The 23,749-nt window shown below is 36.4% G+C and overlaps 1 protein-coding gene across 1 annotated transcript in view; it reads right to left on the bottom strand.

Annotated features, from left to right (window-relative positions):
* Positions 1 to 3,589: 3,589 nt before the first annotated feature.
* LOC149078931 (sodium- and chloride-dependent GABA transporter 1-like) overlaps positions 3,590 to 23,749 on the bottom strand; it is a 54,883-nt gene continuing 34,723 nt past the window's right edge. Inside the window, exons 2-14 of the mRNA XM_089241151.1 lie at positions 18,632 to 18,984; positions 14,833 to 14,964; positions 14,446 to 14,689; positions 7,949 to 8,081; positions 7,699 to 7,833; positions 6,506 to 6,609; positions 6,272 to 6,396; positions 6,066 to 6,178; positions 5,821 to 5,952; positions 5,605 to 5,707; positions 4,705 to 4,805; positions 4,438 to 4,608; positions 3,590 to 4,047 (exon numbers count right to left, since the gene is read on the bottom strand). Of these exons, the coding sequence (XP_089097277.1) occupies positions 3,895 to 4,047; positions 4,438 to 4,608; positions 4,705 to 4,805; positions 5,605 to 5,707; positions 5,821 to 5,952; positions 6,066 to 6,178; positions 6,272 to 6,396; positions 6,506 to 6,609; positions 7,699 to 7,833; positions 7,949 to 8,081; positions 14,446 to 14,689; positions 14,833 to 14,964; positions 18,632 to 18,920 (1,935 nt within the window). The 5' untranslated portion in view covers positions 18,921 to 18,984 and the 3' untranslated portion in view covers positions 3,590 to 3,894. The remainder of the gene's footprint in view (positions 4,048 to 4,437; positions 4,609 to 4,704; positions 4,806 to 5,604; positions 5,708 to 5,820; positions 5,953 to 6,065; positions 6,179 to 6,271; positions 6,397 to 6,505; positions 6,610 to 7,698; positions 7,834 to 7,948; positions 8,082 to 14,445; positions 14,690 to 14,832; positions 14,965 to 18,631; positions 18,985 to 23,749) is intronic.

Here is a 23,749-nt window from a genome sequence, read left to right as displayed (position 1 = left end):
ATCACTAAAAATACGGAACATTCCTGTGTAATATGGTCGCGCCACTCATACTGTAGGTTAGTGGTCCTTAATCACTCACCTTTCTTTTCAGTGTGAAACCACGGGGTGTTTTATCTTGATTGACATGGAAGGGGGGAGAGGAAAGAAGAGATCGAACGAAACGGGACTATTTTGGCCTAAGGATGAATCGGGACATCACCCCGAACACCCGGTATGTATATATTTGAAGGAATGGTATATTGTTTGAGACAGAATTGACCTTGGGGTGTGTGGCAGCTTCATAAATTCAGAAATTTCATAAATTCTGGAATTTTTTTCTTCGTGAACTCTGAAAAAATTACTAATTCCAAATTTTTTCTCCTTCCATTAATTCTAAACTTTCATAAATTCTGGTCATTTTTGTCGTACCACGGTCATTTTCTTCACACGAGGGCTAATTAGACCAGCACCTACAATTTATTGCAGATTCCGAACGGCAGGTTTGTTTTTTATACTCATCGAGAGGTTGGTACGCCAACCCCACGATGGAGACTCCCTGCGGTAGCAATTTTTTCTGCGGTCGTGTCAACATTTTTGTTGTACCCCTGCGTCAGGAAAGTTTCCTGACAAGGATGAACAGAGTATCGAACTCGTGACACCTCTGAACATCCTTTGGTATTTTGAGCGAGTATCTGATCGACTGGGCTACCCCGTCCCATAAAATTCTGGAGTAATATTTACATCGATTATGAATTACCATTGGTGTTGGAATTATTCACCAAGCTTAGAATTTTCATCAGTTTCGGTAATCATTTCTCGTTAGTTTAAAATTGCTTTCAGAGAAGTGTTGAATTTTCATCAATTTTTTGTGCTAATTTAAATTTAATTGAGTGTTCAAAATTGTTTGTATGCTGTAGATATTTTTAAGCGTACCTGTATATTCTGAAATAATGGATGTCAATTCCACACCCCGCAGAATAAATAAAATAAAGACAAAGTGGGTCTTTTTTCATTTCTGGTGCCCCGAAATTTTTAAGACGCACCGGGCCCCACGTCTGATAAGGTAACCCAGGTTTGAGACCAGAGGGCTAAGTCATAAAAATGCTGATAAATTGGAGATTCGTATAATCAAACTGACTGTATTAATGTATTGCATCATCCAAAACAAAAAAAAACGAGACAAAATTTACATACAACATATTTTATTGACAGTACACGAACACATACACACATACTTCAATGTAAAAATACTTGGCTTCAATCAAAAATTACACTTTCTTGGAAGTAACAAGATGTAATATCAGTATATACAATTATTAAGAAATATGTTCAAAGTAAACACATTAATCGAAATTCAAATAAAATGATATCACCGGGAATATATGTATACAACTTCAAAAACATGTCAAAATATATGTACACTCATCGAACAAAATTAAGCAAAGCAAAAGAAAATTAAGAAAGCTATTTAATATGATGCAATTGTATGATTATATGATTATTGGGGTTCTCTCTTTATCGCGAAAAGGAATTGATGCTATTTCTGTAATTATGACCTAAGCCCGGATGTTGATTACATTTGGGATTTTTTCGCATTTTCCAGCACGTTTTCACTACTAAGGTATTACTACGTATTAGTTTTAGGGCATTTTTGGCATTTTAATGATATTTTTTCACTTTTTAAATGTTTTCCCAGAGAATAAAAAAAAATTTAAAAATTATAAATACTAAGTATTTGATAATTATTAAAAAATAGGTTGTAATTTATTTTTTAACAAAAAAAAAGATGCATTGCTTTTATCTCTTCATTCATATCTTTATAGATACTGTAATAAGGAAAGTTCAGTAATAATTCAAAGTTATATAACCCTTAAATGCATAGCTTTGTATATGTTCAAAGGGTCCTTTTGAACGGTAATTACTGCAGCCAGTTTGAAGATAAAAATTCAGAATGACCTTTGCACATATGGTGAGGTCATATTCTTTCCATTTAATATTTTGAATTTTCTGTTAGATGCCTCAATTAACAACAATTCTTTGTTTGTTGCAGAGCATGTGTGGTCATGATTTCGCGAATTTGTTAAAATGCTTTGTTTGCATTTATTAATTTTTTTTTCTTGCTATAGTTTGAATCGCAAAGAAGGTATTCGTATGTGTGTTTGGAAAGTAATATTACCTTAATCCATTTATTTTATATGCAATTTTTGAGGCTCTGTACGTCCTCCTTGAGGCCCTGCATATTAAAATTCAAAATAGATTTTTCCGGCTCTCTATACGTGTCAGTAACTATAGATATAACTATCAGCTCAGAAAAAAAATTATGCCTCTAAGGATTAATTTAGAATTTTGGTAAAAATTCAAAGATTTGGTTAGACACAATTCGCGGAACATTAAATTAAAATAAATTCATGGAATTTTTTCTGATCCTATTGAGCAAGAAAACCCTTCTTTCTTTTTATTTAAAAGGATTTATTGGAAACATGAAAAATTTTTGCATGTACTACAAGGAAAATTTTCAAATTCATGTTTCATGATTTTGATCTGCATGATGCTGCATGCATTAAGATTTTGCGAGGTTTTCTTGGACAGGGCTTGCAGCAGTTTAGTTTCCTCCATTCAGTCTTTACAGGAAAGAAGACATGGACTTTATTGGTGTTATCGATAATCAGTGAAGCTCTTCAGGCGTGATAGGCCAATTTGCTACTATGAAATTTGACAAAATAATTAAGAAAAAAAAAACTGAAATTTTTTTGATGTCTTAACAAGAAAGTCAGGGGAAAAAAGGGGAATTACCTTTAGATCAGATCTTTTCCCCCCTTGAAATATCCCCAATAACATCTCTTGATGTTGAGAAAAACTTAATTTGGTATAAAACTTTTTTACACTTGCAGAAATTTATATATTTTATCTTTCAGGTTTCCTAAATTCATTCATGAATTAGAAATTGTTTATTTTCAAAATTCCATTGGTAGTTTTTAATGGAATAATAATGTTGATGAGAACGAATTTACGTTTGATTTTCAGTGCTATAAAAAATGTTTCCCTTCCACTTTTTAGAACATAATCAGATTTTAAAGAAAATTGTTTTGCTATTTTTTAGCATTTATTTTTTTTTAATTTTCAGGCCATTTTTTTTTGAGTTTTTAGGCCGTTTTTTATAGTAATTTTGGGTGGTTTTGACGTCAACAACATACAGGCAGTGATTATGACCCCCCCCCCTTTTTTTTCAAATTTAATACATGCAAGTTGCATGATTTATTGAGATTTTCTTTCTTGTCGAAATGCGGGAAACTTTCTTTCATCTCTTTAACATTTTCACTAAAGAAATAGAGCAAATTTATCTGCATTTTTTCGGGGACTTTGACATGATAAAAGAGTTAATGAAAGTATTTCAATGCTTAAAATGTTTGATTTATTCGGAATAGTATATACAATGTGGAAAGATATGTCCTTTCTTATCAAAAGACATACTTGAAGAATTACAAAAACTGATATATGTGTGTAAATTAGCAAAGTATGCATAATCATTTTTTCATTTATGAGTTAAAATAAGTGTGTATTATACGAATTCCCTTTCATTCAGCTCTCAAAAATTGTGATTTTTTTTAAGTATTTGCCTGTGTTTAGATGAGAAATTTTGCTGCATCTATGAAAGCATTATAGCTCAGACCCAATGTTATCACAATATCTCCTCATCATGGCGATTCAGACTCGATATTTGAACTTACTAGATGCATTCAATAATCAACACAAAATCCTGAGTTGCAAAAAATAACTATTAATCTCTCACTTAGACATCAATAATGCCTTGATAATACGCTTCGGATGGTCGACTAATATACATTTTTTTTTTTCGTACTCATTTTCTGACGTCGAATTCATTCGTTTTAATACGTGTGGAAGCGTCTTGGAATACTATGCAACAAAGCTGATCGACGTGACTTCTTTCGGCCTCTGTACCCAAGCTGATGTCAATACCATGTTCGCAGAACTCAAAGGTAAACCTTCAATTGGTTGCAGTGATGATGGATTCCGTTCGTAACAAGGTGTGATGCCTGCACGTATTCGCTAAAGAAAATAAAATACGTTAATTATATTTTTGTTACATTAACACATCACATTGCAGGAGATTTTAATTGGCTGATCTTTTTCCTTCCTGTCTGCTGCTCAAAAGATGATTTGAAAAAGTTTCTCTGCAGAAAGCACGCAGACCTTCAATACGATATTTACATGATATGAAAAATTGTCATTTTCACTTTAAAATATGTAAGACAGATGGCAGCACGAGTTTAAATCGAAAAAAAAACACAACTCTGAGAGCATAAAGACGTTAATGTAGTTGCCAATTTGCCAGAAATGATCCCGTGAAATGTTTATGAGGTTCATGTACGGTTAATAGTGTACTAAAGATGACAAAAAAGTGATCGAGGGCCAATAAAGACTAAATCTTAAACTTACCTCTTTGAACGTTCCTTTAGCTGCACACAGATAATAAATAGCATAGATAGGAATCCAGACCATAGATGATAATGCCATTCCCCAGCCCATCATCTCGCCCCACCACGGATACGTGTAAGTTTTTGCATAGACGAGTGGTTTATATCCGATGACCGAAAACAGAAATATTCCCTAAAATTAAAAGGAAAGAAAACGAATAATTTTAAATCCATGAAATTGATTTGAAAGCTTTTAAATCAGTATCCAAAGATAGCTTCAATAACTTACAGCAGTGACCAATGGAATGACTACAGTCCATCCGATTCGGAAATACCAGCCAGGGGTGATTCCAATCATGTCTTGAATGTTTTTGGATAAACGACGCACTCCTAATTTTGAGAGGGGAAAAAAATTTAAGATAAAAATTTAGGAATCATAAATTTATGGTATTAAAAGAACTGACAAAATTATGGTTATCTATGAGGCTTTTCTGCATTGACGTCATATTCAGCATTATATTGAGGGGGAAAGCGCGAGGTAGTTCCCATAAAAATCAATGTTAAATGTTTCGATTTCATTGTATAAATGCAGAAATTTAGTAGTTTGTGCCACGTCTACGTATAACTTTAAAAATTGACTTCTTAATTTTCGAAGTCTTGAGTTTGCTTAGTGATAAATAGCCGAGAAAATATAAAATAATTTCTGGACTTAGATCTGTTTTATCCGAGGAGTAGCCATGTTGGTTACCTTGGATACGGTTTTTTGTCCCTCAAACCAATATTCACCTATGCGCATCAAAATTCAATTTTACTCCTCCAAATTTCATTGAGAAGTGAAAATACTCTTTCAAATTTTAGGTTTTTTAATAGAGGTTATTTCCCCCGATTAAAAAAAAAATTGCTTAAAATTTGAAAGAGGAGTGAAATATTACTCCTCAAAAATATTTTTTCGAATAAAACTGCTTCAAACCCTTATCCGCTGAAGGAGGAAAATATCACGTAATTCGAAGAGCCTCATCATCAGAATAATGAGGAACCTCCCGCTAATTCTTTGAGCGTAAAATTTGGAAAAAAGTTGATAAGTTATACTGTATCTATAATGCTATTTTCTCTCATGTATAAGAAAACCCCCTATTTTTGGGGACCCAATTTTTGGCAAAAGAGGTCCTTATATGTGGAAGTAAATTACCATAAATCCAAGCAAGAGCAGTTCCTTGGAAGAATACGATAAACAAAATCGATATACCACTGGATGCATAGAAATCCATCAGTTGGAAAATGTACATTCCTCCCTAGAAGAAATACATTCAGAAATACTTGAATAAAAATGGTAGGAACCCGTAAAGTATCTATTGTAGCATATCATCATATGTCATCATCATGATGTAAACGAAATGGTGCTTACTTGCGTTACCATCGGGAGGCCGAGCAAAAAGAAGACCGCGCATACACAAAAAGCAAAGAGTTTCCTGCGCTTCTGTAGACTATCTGGCCATTGGTCAACCAGTCCGGTTACAACGGCTTCTACCGTGCAAAACTGAAATCGACATGTAATAGTGAGAATTTTCCTCTGCATCAAATCCATGACAAAAACAAACAAATTAAGAAATTTCAGCGTGTGCAATTGCAATTGTAATATACTGCACATACCTGGCTGTTAATACCGAGAATGAATAGCATCATGAAGAACAAAACAGCCCAAACCGGTGAGAGCGGTAAATGCACGACCACTTCGGGGTACGTAAGGAAAGCTAGTCCTGGTCCTGGAATAGTCAAGCATGGATTTTTAAGGATTAGTTTCACATTCAGTGGCTGAACGTTATTAGCGTTGAGTTGAAAGAAAAAAAGAAATTTACCTGATTTAACTACTTCAGCCACTACAATATTCTGAACGTGAGCCATGTAACCCAGAACGGAAAATATAACAAAACCAGCTAATATGCTTGTGGCTGGATTCACTAAGCACAGTATGACTGAATCCCTGGAATAACAATAACAACAAAAACAAATTTAAGATCGAAGTTCCGAATTTTATTTAAATTTTTTCCGTTTCGTTTCATGAGAACATCCTTCAGTTTAAAATCACTGACCTGTAAAAATTGTGGTGGAATTTGTTATAACTTCCGAGATTCACAATGGATCCGAAACCAATTCCGAACGTAAAAAAGACTTGAGTTCCTGCTGCAACCCATACCTTTGAAAGGAAAATGAGTGGAAATTTTTATTTCTCACATAAAGACATCATTATAATATGCATACAATGTAAAAAAATTAACCGCATGAAATTCATAAATCACTGTTGGCTACTTATACAGACGACCCCATTTCCACGTGGGAAACTAGGAATTGGATGGGTGCCACATAATTTGAATGATTTTACAAAATTATTATATTTAAGAAAAATTAATTCTCGATGATTAAGGGGAGGGTCGAAACATGTAGATAATTAGTGGAAATGTTTATAATATTTGCAACCACAAGAGGAAGAGTCCGCAAATTTTTATTGCCGCTAATCGTGAAGAGCAAAATAATCTGCAAATTTATATCACCACAGAGTGGAATAATCCACAAATATATTCTTTGTTCCTTATCACCAAGAGCGGAATAAGTCGTCCCTTACCGAAAGAGCGGAATAAAACACAAAAAAGTTAGTCGCTCATCACTTAAAGGTGAATAATCCGCTTCATCTAATGGTCACTTTGCGTCAAATGATTTAAAGAAAAATACTTGAAGGTCCCCATTCAACTGGTTCAACTAATTCGAAAAATTTCCAATAACATTATATGTATGGTTCCATTATTAGCTCAAATATGCTATCCATTGGTTTCGTCCGTTTTCTTGGCCAAATGTCACCCAAGTCGGTATATCACCAAAGTACCATTGATAGAGTGTGACCACGGAAAGATGGCCTCTGACCTTGCATGGCCTTCACGAGGGTTCATTCTTCAGGTGGGAGAAATGGGGGGGGGGGAAGGAAATAAACATTCTCCAGGGCTGCTCTGGTGTGTTTTTTTCTTCCACTTCTCCCTACTAAAGAATGGACCCTCTCTTTATGTGATGAAGGCCATGCATGGTCGGAGGCAATCTTTCCCGTGATATAATTTTTATACGTGAAAACCAGTTTTTTTTATCGATGAATGGTGATACAAACCGACTGTGAATGGAGTGCATGGAAGTTTATGAATCAAGTAACGAATTTAAAGCGATGATGCACATAGAAATCTCTGAACAATAGTAAAACCGCAAACAAAAAAATGTAAGCGTTATACTGCTGAATAATTACTTTAGGTTCAGTAAGCTTCACCCAATCCGGTGTGACAAAGAATAATATTCCGTCAAGAGCGCCATCCAGAGTAATCCCACGAATCAGTAGAACCGTCATGATCACGTATGGAAACATGGCCGTGAACCAAATGATCTGAATATGGGGAATAAAAAGTTATGATTTCGTTAATTTTCTGCGTAAATTTCGGTTATTAATGAAAATTCTTGGGAATTCTCATTGCGAACAGCAGTATCATCGGTGAACTCACCTTCCGACTTTGATGAAGACCTCTCCAGATGACGAAATACACCAGAAGCCAAGCAGCCAGGAGGTACAATGCCAATTCCCAGCGGACAATACCGAGATCTTCTATTCCAGGCGTTATATCAAGCACTCTCTTCCTATAATTGCGTCGGATCATTGTAATTAATAATCCGGATATATGTTGTTGTTTTTTTAAATATCCCATACACATTTATAAATTCACGAATGAATCAAAAGTTTCAATATAAATATGGAAATAATGAAATTGGAGTAAAAATTGAATTCGTGAATAAATAATGTATCAATATAAAGTCATATTTTATTGTTCAAGATTTTAATTAAAATATTTAAATATGAAATATTCTGAAATATTATTATTTATTTTGTTTAAATAAATAATGATGGGTCAATCAGAAACTTATTTAAATTGTTGTGAATGTTGATCAGTTGTGAGGGGTTGTCAGTCTTATAAGGTCTAATGACTGATAGTTAAATCATAAATTACTACTGAGCGGGAAAATTTCATTCTGGGGAAAATGAAATGTAAGAGGCTAAAGATCGAGTTACATCCATGAAAATCATGCGCATGAGGCACATTCAATATGCAAAGAAAGGCTGTAGATGAAACTTTAGTCACACGCTAAACTAGCAGATTCTAAAAAAAGCCAGGGTTAGTTTCGGAATTTTGATGAATTGAAGCTACAACTATCACGAGCAGTCTAAAAATTATTGCTAATTTTTATATTCTCATTCAGAACTCATAATGTTAGTCAAGAAAAAGAGTAGTTATATCGTGAAAAGAGAAAAGGGGAGAAAACATTCCAACACATGCAATGTAATTGATAAGCTGTTAGTATAACTAAACGGCAGGGTAGGTTTTAATAACTTTAATGCAGAAAAACATAATTTATTGTGTAATTAAAATTAAATGGAAACAGTTCTTTCTTTTAGTACCACTTATTCCAATTTTTAGTAATTGTCAAATTCTAGGGATATTTGTGCAATTTGTATAAAACTTTGTTTAAGAATTCACTGCCTCATATGTAAAAAAAAAAAAGCACAAAAATTTATATACAGAGTGGTCAAAAGATCTTAGACAAACGTTCAGGCAGGTTAAGAATACAAAAATAAGCCATTTTTACTATAAGGAGAATGTAGATCCAAACGCCACAACAGATGGGGACAAAAACATTAACCCTTTAACGATCAGGGACGATCTATCTCGGCTCAACGCAAATGGAAGAAATGCATTCCAGCTATCCCTTGTTTTCTTTACGTCTTTCCTCATCATCGCATCATTGTAACCCTATGAACGAAAATTATTTCTTTTCTTTTCCGTTCTTTCTGTGTTCCTGTTTAATGTCCCCCCCCCATACAACGCTTCTTTCTTTTACATCATACATAGAGCTACCTAGAGAAAGAAAAAGAACACATAATGGGGGGGGGGGGGGGGTGTGGGAAGGATGTGGATCACGAACGAGAATTCTACTGAAAAATCTTCTTCCCCTACACCCTTCTATTTCTAACATGCGAACGAGGTAAGGAAACCAGTTTTTCAAATTTTATATCTTGAAATACACATCACTTGTTGCCAAAAGCCTGTACATGAAGGAGTAAAAACGAAGTGTGATATTAAACAAGAGAATGCAAATCAGAAGCACAACATGGATATTATTGGACGCAACCACACAGTTCGCAATCATATTTCAGAACATTAATTACAATTGTTTACTCTAGAAAACATTTTTCTAAACAGTAATGTACACGGCTCGTACCGTCGATTATTGGATTGGCAAATGCATCAGAAAATGCTGGGTCATAAAGATGGCTTACTTTTGCGGGCCTGATCTACAATTGAAATTTGTCTAAGAACTTGGGACTACCCTGTATATATACAGTCAAAGTTTATATTCATCCCGTATAATTTTTTTTCATATAAAACTGAATTCAAAGCAGTGAGACACGTGACAAACACTTATATTTATAAATGAAATCAGCATCAAAAGAAAAGTATAGAGCTGATAATATTAGTTAGATCATAGATCAGAGTTTCCCAATTTCTTTTCATAGCCCCCCCCCCCACTTCTACAGAAATTTTCTTCCTATAACCCCCCTTCTCCAAATTTAAGACATCTTATAAGACAACCCTATAAAATATATATAGCTTCTACTGCCACCCCTCGGATCATTCTATCACCCCTTGGGGGCGATATCGCCCAATTTGGGAAACACTGAGTTAGATATTCTTATTTTAAGATGCTATATAAATCTTGTTTTCTAAAATAAATCTTGCCTGATTCATTTTAAGAATTCTTAGTATTTTAGCCGATTCTCTTTGTGTTATTATCACGCCATAAAATACAGTAGTTGGAATTTTCTTTTTCCATAATAACCACATAAAAATTTAATCAATTTTTTTTTTTTTTGTTCTGCATAGGTCGTGTTATTTTGTATATCAATAGCGAAGTCATTACTGCAATGTGACAGCTGCAGTGGCATAATTATGTATATGACTTCCATCCGCGCGAGTGTTTCGTCTTCAGCCTTTATTTACATTCACAGAAAGTTTGATAGAAGAAGGACTTTGGTCATTTTATTAGTAGTAGCAGCACTTGGCTCTGAAAAAATATAAACATTGGCATAACATAAAACCCGGAAAACATATTACGCATACAATAATTTATATAAATATACAGCACACACATAACTCTCTTAATTCTGTATAAACTAATTTATACAGAATTAAGAGAGCTTATTACATTGAAAATTTCAAAAAAAGTGCACGGACAATTGTCATTTGAATGAAAATTCGTGACATATAAATTCACGAAGGTTTTTAACAACTGGCTGTGGTGCAAAGATGAATTTTTTGGAAAGAGAAAAAAAATTCAACTTTCTTTGCGGGGGAATCGAATCCACGTCCCTTCACTTTCCGGGTGAACGACCTGGACCACTTGACTACAAAAGCAACGAATCTCTCAATCTTTCCTTGGAGCTCGTGTACACTGAAAGGGACCGTACATGGACAGCCGGACCTGACTCAGGCCAAGCTCACAACTGCTGACGCCAGATGGTGACTTATATGTACGGTTATATATACGCGGGGTGGGGGCGGACCGTTCGGGGGTGGCAGGGAGGGCGGGAATGGGTGTCGGCGGGTCGGGTGGCTTCGTACGTGGTCGGGGGTGGCGCGTCGGTTGGGGCCGTTGTCGAGAGGCGTTCCGTGTTTTTCTTGATGGGGGTGGTGTCCCCGTCCTGTGGTGGGTTCTCTCTCGTGTCCGCGGTGGTCTCCCTTCGCGGGGCGTGTTGGGGCGCTGTGGACCACCCCGGCGGGGCCTTGTCGCGGGTGTCGGGACTGAGGGGGGGGGGGGGTCACGCCCGCGATGCTGTCCTGGCTTTGTCGAGCGGTAATGTGCCCTGGGATTGGGGGTGGGGGTGTGGTTGTGCTGCTTGGGGGATTGGTGGGATGTTGGTCCGAACCGGGTGTGCTTTCCCGGCCGGTTTGAGTTTTTTCCGGCACTCCCACGATCTCACGATCAATGAGCTTACATCGCAAAAGCGACAGAGCCTGGGCGTGCTCGGTTCTATACTATATGTACGGTCCCTTTCAGTGTACATGAGCTCCAAGGACAGATTCAGAGATTAGTTTCCTTAGTAGTCTAGTACGTTCATCCGGAAAGTGAAAGGACGTGGGTTCGATCAGCACCTCCTAGAGATAGAAGGCCTCCGCAGTCCGCTTGTGACGTCAGTAAGTAGTCGATTTTCCCTCAGAATATTCAGGGGAAAAAAAATTCCCTGCGAAGAAATAATCGGGCTCAGAATTTGCGATTTCTATGCCCCACATCCAATCACTATGCGGTATTTGTGAGCCAATCAGGAAGATCTACGCCAAAACAAGAAGAAACGAAATAGAATGCGGTGTTTAAAAATGTGGCAAACTTTTTTTGCTGGGTAGTCTGAATGACATTTATGGAAAACAGTGCAGAGGCCTTCTATCTGTAGGTGCTGGTTCGATTCCCCGCAAAAAGGCAGTTGAGTTTTCTCTCTTTGCAAAAACTATGAATCTTCGCAACAGCCAGTTGTTAAAAATCTTCGTACGGTAGCGGAGAGTGACGTCATCCTTTCATATAAATTCACAACTTAAATTCAATATTTTACATATCTTTTCTTTCATATTTTTGGATTTAAAAAATAGTATCCAACATTAAACATGCATCCACGCCAATCAAACATTTCAGTCATGTCATGCACCAAAAACTCAAAAAACTTCAGTTATGCCAGAATTTGCATAAGAAATTAGAAGGAAATTGAAAAAAGAAAGGCGAATTTTTTTTTGAATTGAATATAGATTTCGGGGTGGATATATTTTATTCATTTTCATCTCGGTTAAGAGAGAGAGAGAGAGAGAGGATAGTTTTGATTCTGATTAACGTGAATACGTCTTTTTATCTCGGGTGTAAAGTATTGAATGAATGGGAGTTTAATTTTACAGTTGACGCTCGATATAAGGAACCCTTATATCGAAAACATATATAACAGTCGATCTAAGAAAACATTTGAGACTTATCCTACCAGTCGTTGTAATGAAATTGAAGATCCCTGGTGTAGTGATTCCAGCCTATTCAGTGCTTTTGAGTAATTCTTTTCTAGACTATTCTAGGGAGACACGGATATAAGCGATGATATGGCTTGTGGGTGAATATGGGTGTGTTTGAGAATCACTAAGCTAAGCCATCAAATTAAGCACAAAATAGGTGAGAGTAAAAAGAGTAAGTAAGAATACATAAGTCTGCCCCCCCACCCCCATTCCCTTAAAATCCGATTTCTTCTGCATTTTTGGATAACCCCAAGTTTTCAATAATTCGTTGGTTTTCGGTCCCGTTCACGTCTGATTATAGAGGATCTACTGTGTGTCGCTTATGTCATATTAGACATTGTGACACACACGACATTGTGAAACTTTTGTTTCTAATGCCTTTTTTCTTTACTCCTGAAAGTCCAACTCTCTTTGTATCACGTTGAATGTGATCATATGACTAGTATTCTAAGGGACATTATTATATTATTATTTTTTAAATAAAAATGTCCCGTTATCTCCCGTATTTTAAATGAACCTTACTTGAATTTGTAATCTTAACTAACACCAAAAATGAAGATAGTTTTCATTATTTATAAATATCATTAATGGTAATTACGGGGAGTATGAATAAAAATATTCCTCTCACATACTTGTCACGTTAAACTTTTTTTTTTCGTCAAGTATATTTTAATGCACTGCAATTTGCAGACGCCCCATTTCTAACACCCACTGGCTTTTTTTTTTAAATTTTAGCAAAAACTGGCAACTTTTTCTCAACGTTTGGTGAATTTGTAGCAAAAACTGGCAATTTCCTTCGTTTAGGATCTTTATTTCCTGTTTTTTTCTAGATAAGATATGGTCAACCTATGCATTGTTGAATTTATGTCCATAAGTCAATCTTTAAACATCTCAATTTTGTAAGTTTCTGCTTTTACTTATTGACGAAGATTTTTTAGCAAAAATATTGTCTTCAGCAATATTATTTTCTTACTATCGGCACAAAAATGTCATTGTGTGAGCTATTGTTTAACACTTGTTACATGCAGATTGGTCTTGTCATACTTGTCATTTTCTACGATGTCAGACTTGATTTCGTTTAATTGTAGAATTTTCGACTATTACTACTTAACCATACATGCACCTCGTGAACATTCCTCTTGGGAATTTCTAACGAATTGGCACATGCCGGAAAGTGTGTGTGTATGCGTGGCCATAACGTATTTATGTTGTCAGATTTATGTTTGTTCTTGTTCCACATGTCCTCCATACTTGAAGTGGAAATGGCAGATGCCTGAATTTTCGTGCTATTGTAAGTATCGTGTTGAAGGTCTGCCAGCTCTCCGCGGAAGATTTTCCGACTGGTGCTCGAAGAAGTATTCACGTAAGAAATTAGATTTTTTTCCCCAAGTCACATCGATATCAACATGCTAATATTTAAACATAAATTATTGACAAGAGATCCTACCAGTCTAATAAATCAGATTGGCAATTCATGCTTATGGTATATAGTTCAGCATGGATATGAGAAACGGTTATGCATGAACTCATGAATGAAATGTGATGAGTCGAAGGAAAAATCTAAAGATAAAATCGGATTCCTCACAATGAGAACTTGAAATTATTTTCAACTTTTTTGGATTTCAATTAGATTGGTAGTTGAGACCTCAAGGTTTTCCCTTAACCAGTTTCTGAAATAGCATAATGTATCGGAAAATCATAAGACTCGATTTTTTACTTTGATGTTTGTTTCTACAAAAACCACTTAATAGAAACATCTAGATGAAACTGTCATGAAAAGTTTCATTTAGATGTTTCCTTGGACATATTGGGCAGTTATCAGGAATCCGATTCGAAGTCTCGAGATCTTTTCTTTCAAAGGTATGATAACAGAAACCTAATGATCTGAGAACTTCTCAACTTACTCCCAGAACTCCACAACAGACGAAGTGTCTCTGGTATGGCCGACGGTTTGATTTATGTGGACCGAGTTGTTGTCGGCGTTGGTCTGGATACCGCGACACGATTCGCTGTTCCAGAACCCATCGCACCTCTGCCAGGGCAAGTGACCCGTGAAGGACGAAACGAAATAGAAACTGACCCATGAGACGATTATTATGAAGTATATGTTGTACATCGCTACTATTGTCATCGATGCGAATCCGATCCCTGGAGAAAAAAAACAGGAAAACATAAACGCATAATAATTTCAAATGCAAATCTTTTAAAGTAGAGGGTTCACAAAAAAAAGAAGAGGACACACGGAAAGTTCAATCAAATTTTTCTGCAATTATTCCGAACAGCAAAATTACCTTTGAAAATCGGCACTAACTTCCATACCCCGATGCCACCTTGACTCAGATATTGTCCGATGGATACTTCCATCACGAAGGAAGGAGCTGCCAATAGCGCTAGGCATACCAAGTAAGGGAACAGAAAGGCTCCTGTGGAGAAAAATGAAATACAATTTATAATTAATAAACTGGACATCCAGAAATGAAAATTGCTCTAAGAATGATTAGTGAAATTATATTTTCCTCATGAAGTCAGGAGGAAATTTCTAATGCAAATTACATTAACTATTTAGTACAGGGGGTTTCAACCTATCCGGATAATGCACGGCAAAAAAGAAATTTCCATGAAGCCCGAGGGCCAGCAAGTCATACTGCTGTATCTAGATTCACACCGTGACGTCTTAACGTAGAAGTTCTTGACCTTTTTCAGCCATGACCCAAAATCAACAACAAGATCATCTTTGCGACGCATAATATCGTTCATTTCTCGAAATTGGTACAGCCAGTGACGCAATAAGTGCATTTATAAAGCCCCGTTCACATGTGAAAGATTGGGGGGTCGCTTTGGTGATAATTACCGGCATGACAACTTTTTTTCCCCTCGTGGGGAAAAAAAGGTGGAAGAGAAGCTCATCTCAAAAAAAAAAAAAAAAAACCCATCTTTCTTGGGGTGGATTGGTGGTCGACACCGACCTTCTCTCCCATAATCCTTTACGCCGCGAAAACTACTGTAAAGCCAGGTTTTCCTAGGAGCAGGTTTCTACAGTTCACGCAGCGTTAAAACGCTGATTGGTCAAAAAATCTGAATTTCTGGTTTTTAATCAATCAGCGTTTTCACGCTGCACACGGCGCAGAAATTCTACTCCTAGGAAAACCCGGCTTAAGCTCCTTCGTCACAGCCATCTTGAATCAACTACTTCCGTTCAATCCACGTAACCAGTGACGACTTCCGGAAAGAAGAGGGGGGATTACCGGCATAAACTAAACGTCGTGTGAATGGTTTGTAGCAAAAATCCCCGTTACTGGGAACCTCTCGGGATGTTTTATTGCACATATTAACGGGGCTTATGAGGACTGTGAGTGGGTTTGTACGACTCATCTAGGAAGCCCATGCGAATCAAGTTTGAGTCGCGAACCATAGCTCAAGAGTCCCTGGCTGTAAGTGGATTTGAGCGACCCATTTCGGAAGTCCCTGCTACCCAAGTTTAGGTCACGACCCGTAGGTTAAGAATTCCCATCATAACGAGTGGGACCACTGGGGGTCCTAGGCAAAGAGTCAAACCGGGAGGGGGTTCTATATTATTATTACTGGAGAATTTTATTTATTGTGCGATTATATATTTTTTCAATGTGAATTTTTATAAAACTTCTTAAATTATTTTTTCGTCGAACACGAATTATCATTATTTCCAGAAATAATTTTTTAAATAAATATGAATTTTCGTCAACTCTCTGAAATTGTTTTTTGATCAATATGAATTTTCAGTAACCCTGAAATATTTATGTATATATGAATATGAATTTCCATCAATTCGAAAAATATTTTTGGAAATTTTTTTCATTAATTATGAGTTTTTATGAATTGTGAAATACAATTTATTCCACCGATTATAAAATTATTTCTCTCAATAATTATGAAATTATTTCTTTCAATAATTATGAAATTATTTCTCATTAATTATGAAATTATTTCTAGAAATTATGAAATTATTTCTAAAAAATTATGAAATTATTTCTCATTAATTATGAAATTATTTCTTTCAATAATTCAGAAATTATTTCTCATTAATTCAGAAATTATTTCTTTCAATAATTCAGAAATTATTTCTTTCAATAATTCAGAAATTATTTCTCATTAATTATAAAATTATTTCTAAAAAATTATAAAATTATTGCTAAAAAATTATGAAATTATTTCTAAAAAATTCTGAAATTATATCTCATTAATTATGAAATTATTTCTCATTAATTATGAAATTATTTCTCTCATTATTTCTGTGATCGCAATTTTGAAAATTATTCTTTCACTAATTCTAGAATACGCATTTTTTTACTTCGGTTTTTGTTTCAGCATTTCTATAAATTCTGTACCTATGTTTAAGCATCGGCGGAGCCATTGCAAAAAATGATTCGAGGGCCACGCGTGGCCCGCGTGCCATTCGTTGAAAGCTCTTGGCTTAGTGTATTATATGAAATTTAAAAAAATTAAAAATTTAATTAAATGGAAGAAAACATGCGAGACGTGTCTTTTGGAAGCCGCCCTCGAATCAAGAGGCATAGTAACTAACATTCCAGCAGCATGGCCACATTCTCAAGTACAACCTCGCTTGTCACACCGCTTTATTTAATTTGTTCGTGTTGGAACTCGCTGAACCCCCCACGTGTCACGGAGCTGTGTATCTTTGTCCTTCGGGAACAAAACTTGGCAGAGCCCAATAGTCTCTCGCAAAGTAAATCGTATCCACGTGCGCTGCTGATTCCTGAAAACGTTCCAAGTTCGCGTGTGAAACTGCATTTCGTATTCGAAGCCATTCTTTTAGAGAGACGGAATGCATTAGACCCAGGAAGTCACATGTATAGTATTCAAGATCAAACTCCAAGCATTTTCATTCTCGTTCAAAAAAGTTTGAATATTAAGTACAGTCTCTCTAAAGCATACATGCCCAACCCATGACCCGCTGGCCAAATGTGGCCCTCAACCTCAAATTTAGTCTCGTTTGAAAATGCACTAACTGGCGCATTTCCAGGTCATTTAAGTAACCCGCGGTGCGGTTCCACATCATTTGAGTGGCCTAACATAATTCCAGATCACTTAACCCTTTAAGCGGCAATTAGAAATCACTAAACCCCCCTTTCAAAAAATGCCATATCTTTTTTTAGTCAAGTAGGGTTTCTTCCGATTTTCAGCAGGTGCAAACTAAGGGGTATACGGAAACGTTTTCCATTGAGAAATCATTTTTATACAAAATATCTGGGCTTGTCAATGCTAAAATAAGAGGCTTTTATGGAGACGAGATATCTCGTCATTGCCACTTAGAGGGTTAAGTGAGCGCCCGAGTGGCGCTGTGATAAGATGCTCGTCTTCCACTATGAAAGTTACCGTCAAGTCCAGGGGTTCGAATCTGAACAAGAATATCAGAGATAAGTTGTGGGGTGACCACCGATAGATGGCGCCTTCATTTCCCACCCAACTCCACTGGTTGGAAATTGCCGAATGGCGATATATGACCGGAGTTAGTGTGAGGTAAAGTAGAGCACTCTTAAGTGACCCTCCATTCTCACCCAGAGCATACTTACAGATCACCGATGTACATTTACAGAGCACCGGCGCATTCTTTAGTCACCGCCCCCCCCCCGGGTACATTCTTAGATGATTTGTGTGACCCACAATACACATTCGCCACAGAGAGCAACAGACCTACAAACAGTACAAATGTAATTCAATCATAACACATCACTAACTTAACTTCTGAAATATAGATGGCAGCACTGAAAAATCAAACACAGCGCTACATACGCACTCAGACGGTGTTAGGTACACACACAGTTACACTTCCGCCACAATTCACTAGGTAGTAAATCGTCTATAGATGGTGATAGACCTGAGTTGTGCTCGGTTTGAAAGAAAAGTAGATTATTTAAGTTCATGGCAAGATCACTTAAGTGGTCCGCAACGCGTTTCCAAACCACACTAAACTGCTCCCCCCCCCCCCTCGAAAAGTTGACCAACCTTGCTTTACCAGGTGCGATTAACGCAATTAGAACAAAATTACAGTTATTATGAGGAAGAAATAAGATATTGAATCATATACTTTACCTCCGCCATTCTCGTAGCACAAATAAGGGAACCTCCACACATTGCCGAGACCGACAGCGTAATTGATGACACTTATCAAGAAGTCCAATTTCCCTGTCCATTGACCTCTCTCCTGATCAGAAAGGTTCGAATTCGTGGAAACTGAAGACGCTAGGCTGTCTTCAGATTGCACAGCCCTACGAGTCACGACGTGCTGGTGGCCGGTCTTCTCGGGAGAGGTCAGCTGGTGCACCTCGACGACGACGCTCGTCTTTGACGATGAATTCTGACATTTCTTTTTCTCATCCATTTTCTTGTTATGTTTCGTGAGAGTTCTTTTTCAGTGATGTGCAGTGTAACAAATGAAATGTGATCTGAAAAAAAGACGACATAAATATAAATTTACAATTTTTAATTTAATTATTCCCGATGATATCCATTTTAAATGGATTACGTTTGAGGCCACCACTGTATGTGGCCGGTTGCTGCAGTTTCAGCAGCGGAAAAGGAAAGAGCCGATATATCGGAGAGGTATTTATAATTCTCGAAAAAAAAAGAGAAGAAAATACACCAAGGTCACATACCAAGACTTACACAAAAGTCAGTAACGACACGCTATCCAAATATAATGCTTCTCGCTGTACATACAAAGTTAGACACCCCCCCCCCCACTGACTTTTATGCGTTTGCTGATCAAACGTGGGATGGAAATAATTCCAGCTGATCCTAACTCGGATGTAAAATTCGTGATCTGAGAGACGTTACGTAAGTGCCATTTTGATCCATCTTCATACAGGGTGTCTCAGAAAGGATCCCCCCTACCTTTGAAATGCCATAACGTGAAAAAGTTGATAGATAGAATGATGAAACAAGTGGTATGTTTGATGGGCGGGAGCGGAATTTTAAATGCATCGTCTATAAAAATTAATTACAATTTTAACTGATGAATGGTGCCACAATCTTTTTTGTTTCACTACTTCTTTTTGTGGACTACCATTTGAAGGTCATTGTTTTTTACAGGAAGAATCCTCAAACGCTGCATCAGCTTGAACAGCTCATCTGAGGTATATTCATCCGGCACAGTTTCAGTGCACTTAAGTGGCTCGCGATACGTTTTCAACTCAGTGAAGTGGCCCGCACTTTCCTAACGGTTGCACACCCTTAGTTTGATTGCCTTGATTGCCCCTAGACTAAGCATCTATTATCCTAAGTTGTAACTCTAATCTCTCTCTCTCTCTCTCTCTCAATCAAGTGCATTTGTATTTTAAAGTCCAAGCTTGCTCATTGGACGAACTACTTGTTTCGTTTTTCTATTTCCACTGTTTCCATGTTGCTTCACCATTTATAACGTGGAAAGTTAGATGGCAGCACCACTAAAACACCAAACACGCATAACTCTGACATCATAAATACGTTAACATTAGGACTAATGTGTTTGACGAGAAATATATCACCTGCACTCTAACTGAATTCAAGCTTTGTCTAGTTATTAAAAATGAAGAACAACTATAAAGGGGCAAATATCGTTGTTTCCCATTTGAGATTATATCGAGCAAAGGATTATTTACTCTTCCATTGTCTAGTTGTAGTCGAGGCATGGAATCAATTAGTGTCCAAGCCTCGTCCAGTTACAACCTTCATCGAGACTAGAAGTGACTTAATCCTAGGCATACTAATTCAGAGGCGCACGAGTGCATTGTACTTTCCTTGACATTTCCGCAGCAGAGATTCGCTGCTGCGAAATGTCAAGGAAGTCTCTGCCAGAGAATTCGTTTGAGAATTTCTCAACATATCGGAAAGTTTTGAAAAACTAGCATCTACCTTAGAAAATATTTTGATTGAGAGAAATTGGTCTATATAATCTACCATTCCATCATTCTGTATTTATTGCCTTCAAGCAAAATCTCCGCGCTGTAAATCCTTATATTATGGGGAACAAATGATGTTGCGTGAAAATCTTTTCTTATAACAATGTCTGTACACAATCATTACTCAAATATGCATCGCCATTGTTTTTTTTTTTTGTAAGTAGATACAGAAAATGAGATGATTTTCCGATGTGTGACGTAAGATTTCAGTGTGCACACAGTATATTGCTCTTAAGTAACAGCCCATTTCTTATTCTTCTTACTTTTATATATATATATATATATATATATATATATATATATATATATATATATATATATATATACATGTTCGCGTGCGTATGTGTCACGTATATTCGACCTTCAGTGTCTTTACATGTTACAAAAGAGTTACATGAAGAGATCGTAACATTCATGGTCAATGCTTTCGTGCTTGCTCATCATTAGTAAAAGTAATGCTCGTGTGGATACAATGATCGTTTAAACAACAAGACAAAAGCTTTTTGAGTAAACACCTATCAGCCGGATAAATGACTGAAAATTTCCGAGAACCATCGGTAGAAATCTGAGAAAAAATATCGATAAAATCATGTGTTGAATTTTTGAACCTCTCTTCCTATAACGCAGCGTTTCCAAAAGTGTTCGTTACAGCCCACTCGGAGCAGGGGTGCCGTAGCAGGGGCTGGACAAATCTCCAAAAATTTACGTGCCAGACCGGGCATGTAACTTAAAAGAATAGATGCCCGAATCAATATTTTATATGCCAGAAAAATATTGTTTCTGAATTTACTTACTTTAGAAAATTTTTAAAAACCAATTGATTTATTTGCATAAAAAATATCGAAAGTGATAGATGTATAAAAATCGATATTCAGGAAGAAATACAAAAATTCAAATGGAAAAAGGTCACCAGTTACAAAAATCTAATTCTGTGGTTCCCAACTTTGAGCCAATCTCCCCGTTTAAAAGTCTCTCCACAGACAGAAACAGGCCTCTACACAACAGTACAATTATTTAATCATTACACTTCACTCATAGTTAGAAAAATTTATGGCAGATGGCAGCATTACACAAATACAAATACAAAGCCACAACAGGCAAAATGCCCAATAATGTGGCTGAGGAAAAGATGCCCATAACAAATATATATTTTTGCCCATAACAAAGTCATATATTTCAAAAATACAGCAACCCAATTAAAAAGACAATCACAAAAATTATAAACAATATACACACATGATACAATGCCCATAAAGAATATTATGGTCGTCTTAAAGCAAGCATTAAACAGAAACAAACTTCACGTTAGGTTCGCAACATGTACACGCACGTTCCGGCACGTATCAATTCGTTATAAATTCCGCAGAGGAATGTGTACGACGTGCATGTACGGTTAAGTAGTACGGCGGCGTTAAGTAGTACCATTTTTCAACAAAAAGCTTACTCCCCTTGGGATAACCAGCTTATATCCCCCATGGCGGACAGAGCGGATGGGGGGCGTGATGGAATTTTTGATTTGGTTAAGTAGTAGTAGTTAAAAATCTAAAATTAGTCAAACCGCTAATTATAATTTTCCGTGCTGCTGACGTCCGAAAAGAAGTCAACAAGTTGCAATTCATCTCGTAGTAGAATCATAGCTGACTTGCGGTATGGGGGCTGAACTTGGGCAGGCACGGGCCTACTGTAGAGGTAGCTACATCACCAAAAATTCCGGAAGTCACTATAGTGTCGAATCGTAAGGCGATTGATAAAACTACCTGATAGATCTTAAGGCCTGGTCCTTGTGTATGGTTTAGTTCAGTGTTCTTCAACCTTTTTCCTCATTGTAGAGCGCTTAAATTAAGTGGAAATTTTCGCGAACCGTCATAAATGGGAGAAACAATTTTTCAACCGAAAAAAAAAAAAAAAAAAAATTGTAGAAAAATTTCCAAACTTTTTCTGATATATTTCATTTTTTTTCTTCTTAGAAATCATAAATACGAGAGAAATTGCTTTAGACTAGGACCCCTGCTGTCACCTATTGAATAAAATCAAAACTATCGGTTATAATTATCAAAATAAAATGGTTTTTGATTTTACATCAATGTCTAGAATCGGATGTCACAACATCCGGTATGAAGCTATAAATTTTAGTTTCTATTCTGCATACCGGTGTAAATTTTACAAAATACCGGTTATTATGGTTTTTTTTTTTTTTGTTTACATCAAGAAATCTTGCGGCAAACATAGAAACATGTTAACTGGCGCGGGGGATTTATACCGGTATGCAGTATAAAAACAAATGATATATATGTATCACAGCATATTTTGTTCGTATTTATGATGCATACCAGTTTGGAACCAACAACTAACTTTACTTGAAAAATTGTAACAGATAGTTTAGTGTTTACTTGATAGGTGGCAGCAGCACTGCTATAAAGGAAAATTAAGCCATTGAAGGGCTCACCCGGGGTTAGTGTAGTGAGTGTTGTCTAGCACCCCAGAATCAATTAAGAAATCAAAATCTCCTGCACAAAGCTCTAGGCAACCCACAAGTGTAAAACACTTCAATCGTCCCTGCATCAACCACAACAAAATTAAATTTTCCATTGAAGCATATTTGTCCATTTCGATTAGCATGTCATACAAAAAAACGGTTGTAAAAAGTTCCATGTCTTGCAGTTATTCTTTGGGTTTTATATTGCTTGTCTTATTTCTGCAGTAGCCTCATCATAAACGACATTTTCCCCCGTCTTAATGAATCCATTGGTTTCTATAAGACATAGGCTATATGACACGTGTATGCTAAATTACCCACCATTTAAATCAGTACTCAAGAAAAATTGCAAGTTGAGACGTAGGAAAGGGGAAAAACGTATGCAATTGATGCGTATTTCTTCAGTAAGTTATATGTTTGAAAAAAAAATAAATGGGTCGTCCACGATAAGATATATCCTGATATTTTCATATGTGAAAACATGAAGATGGTCTGCTCATTTGTTTCAAACAGCCACTGATGCATCTACAGCTAATTAGCTACTATTTCTCAGCAATTCCTGAATTATTATGGCTTTTTATGCTCACACAGAAGCAAGAAAATGAAGGCAGTTGGCTCATATCTTATGATTATATGATCCGTGAAAGGGAAATAGAATTCATTGCGTTCTCTCATCAAAATCTATTCTCGAATAAAGTGATTTTCCGCTATATCAAAAGTGTTTTCATGTTTGTTTTTTTTTCGTTTTTCGCGTGAGTTGCCATTTTATCATAATCAAGGTTCCGTAAAATAAAC

Source organism: Pholcus phalangioides, unplaced genomic scaffold (genome assembly GCF_987345545.1).
Source record: "Pholcus phalangioides strain wild (caught in Gottingen) unplaced genomic scaffold, Ppha-v1.0 ptg000013l_1, whole genome shotgun sequence".
Classification (NCBI taxonomy): Eukaryota; Metazoa; Arthropoda; class Arachnida; order Araneae; family Pholcidae; genus Pholcus; species Pholcus phalangioides.
The sequence above is the reverse complement of the archived record's forward strand: the minus strand, read 5'-3'. Positions and strand labels throughout refer to the sequence as shown.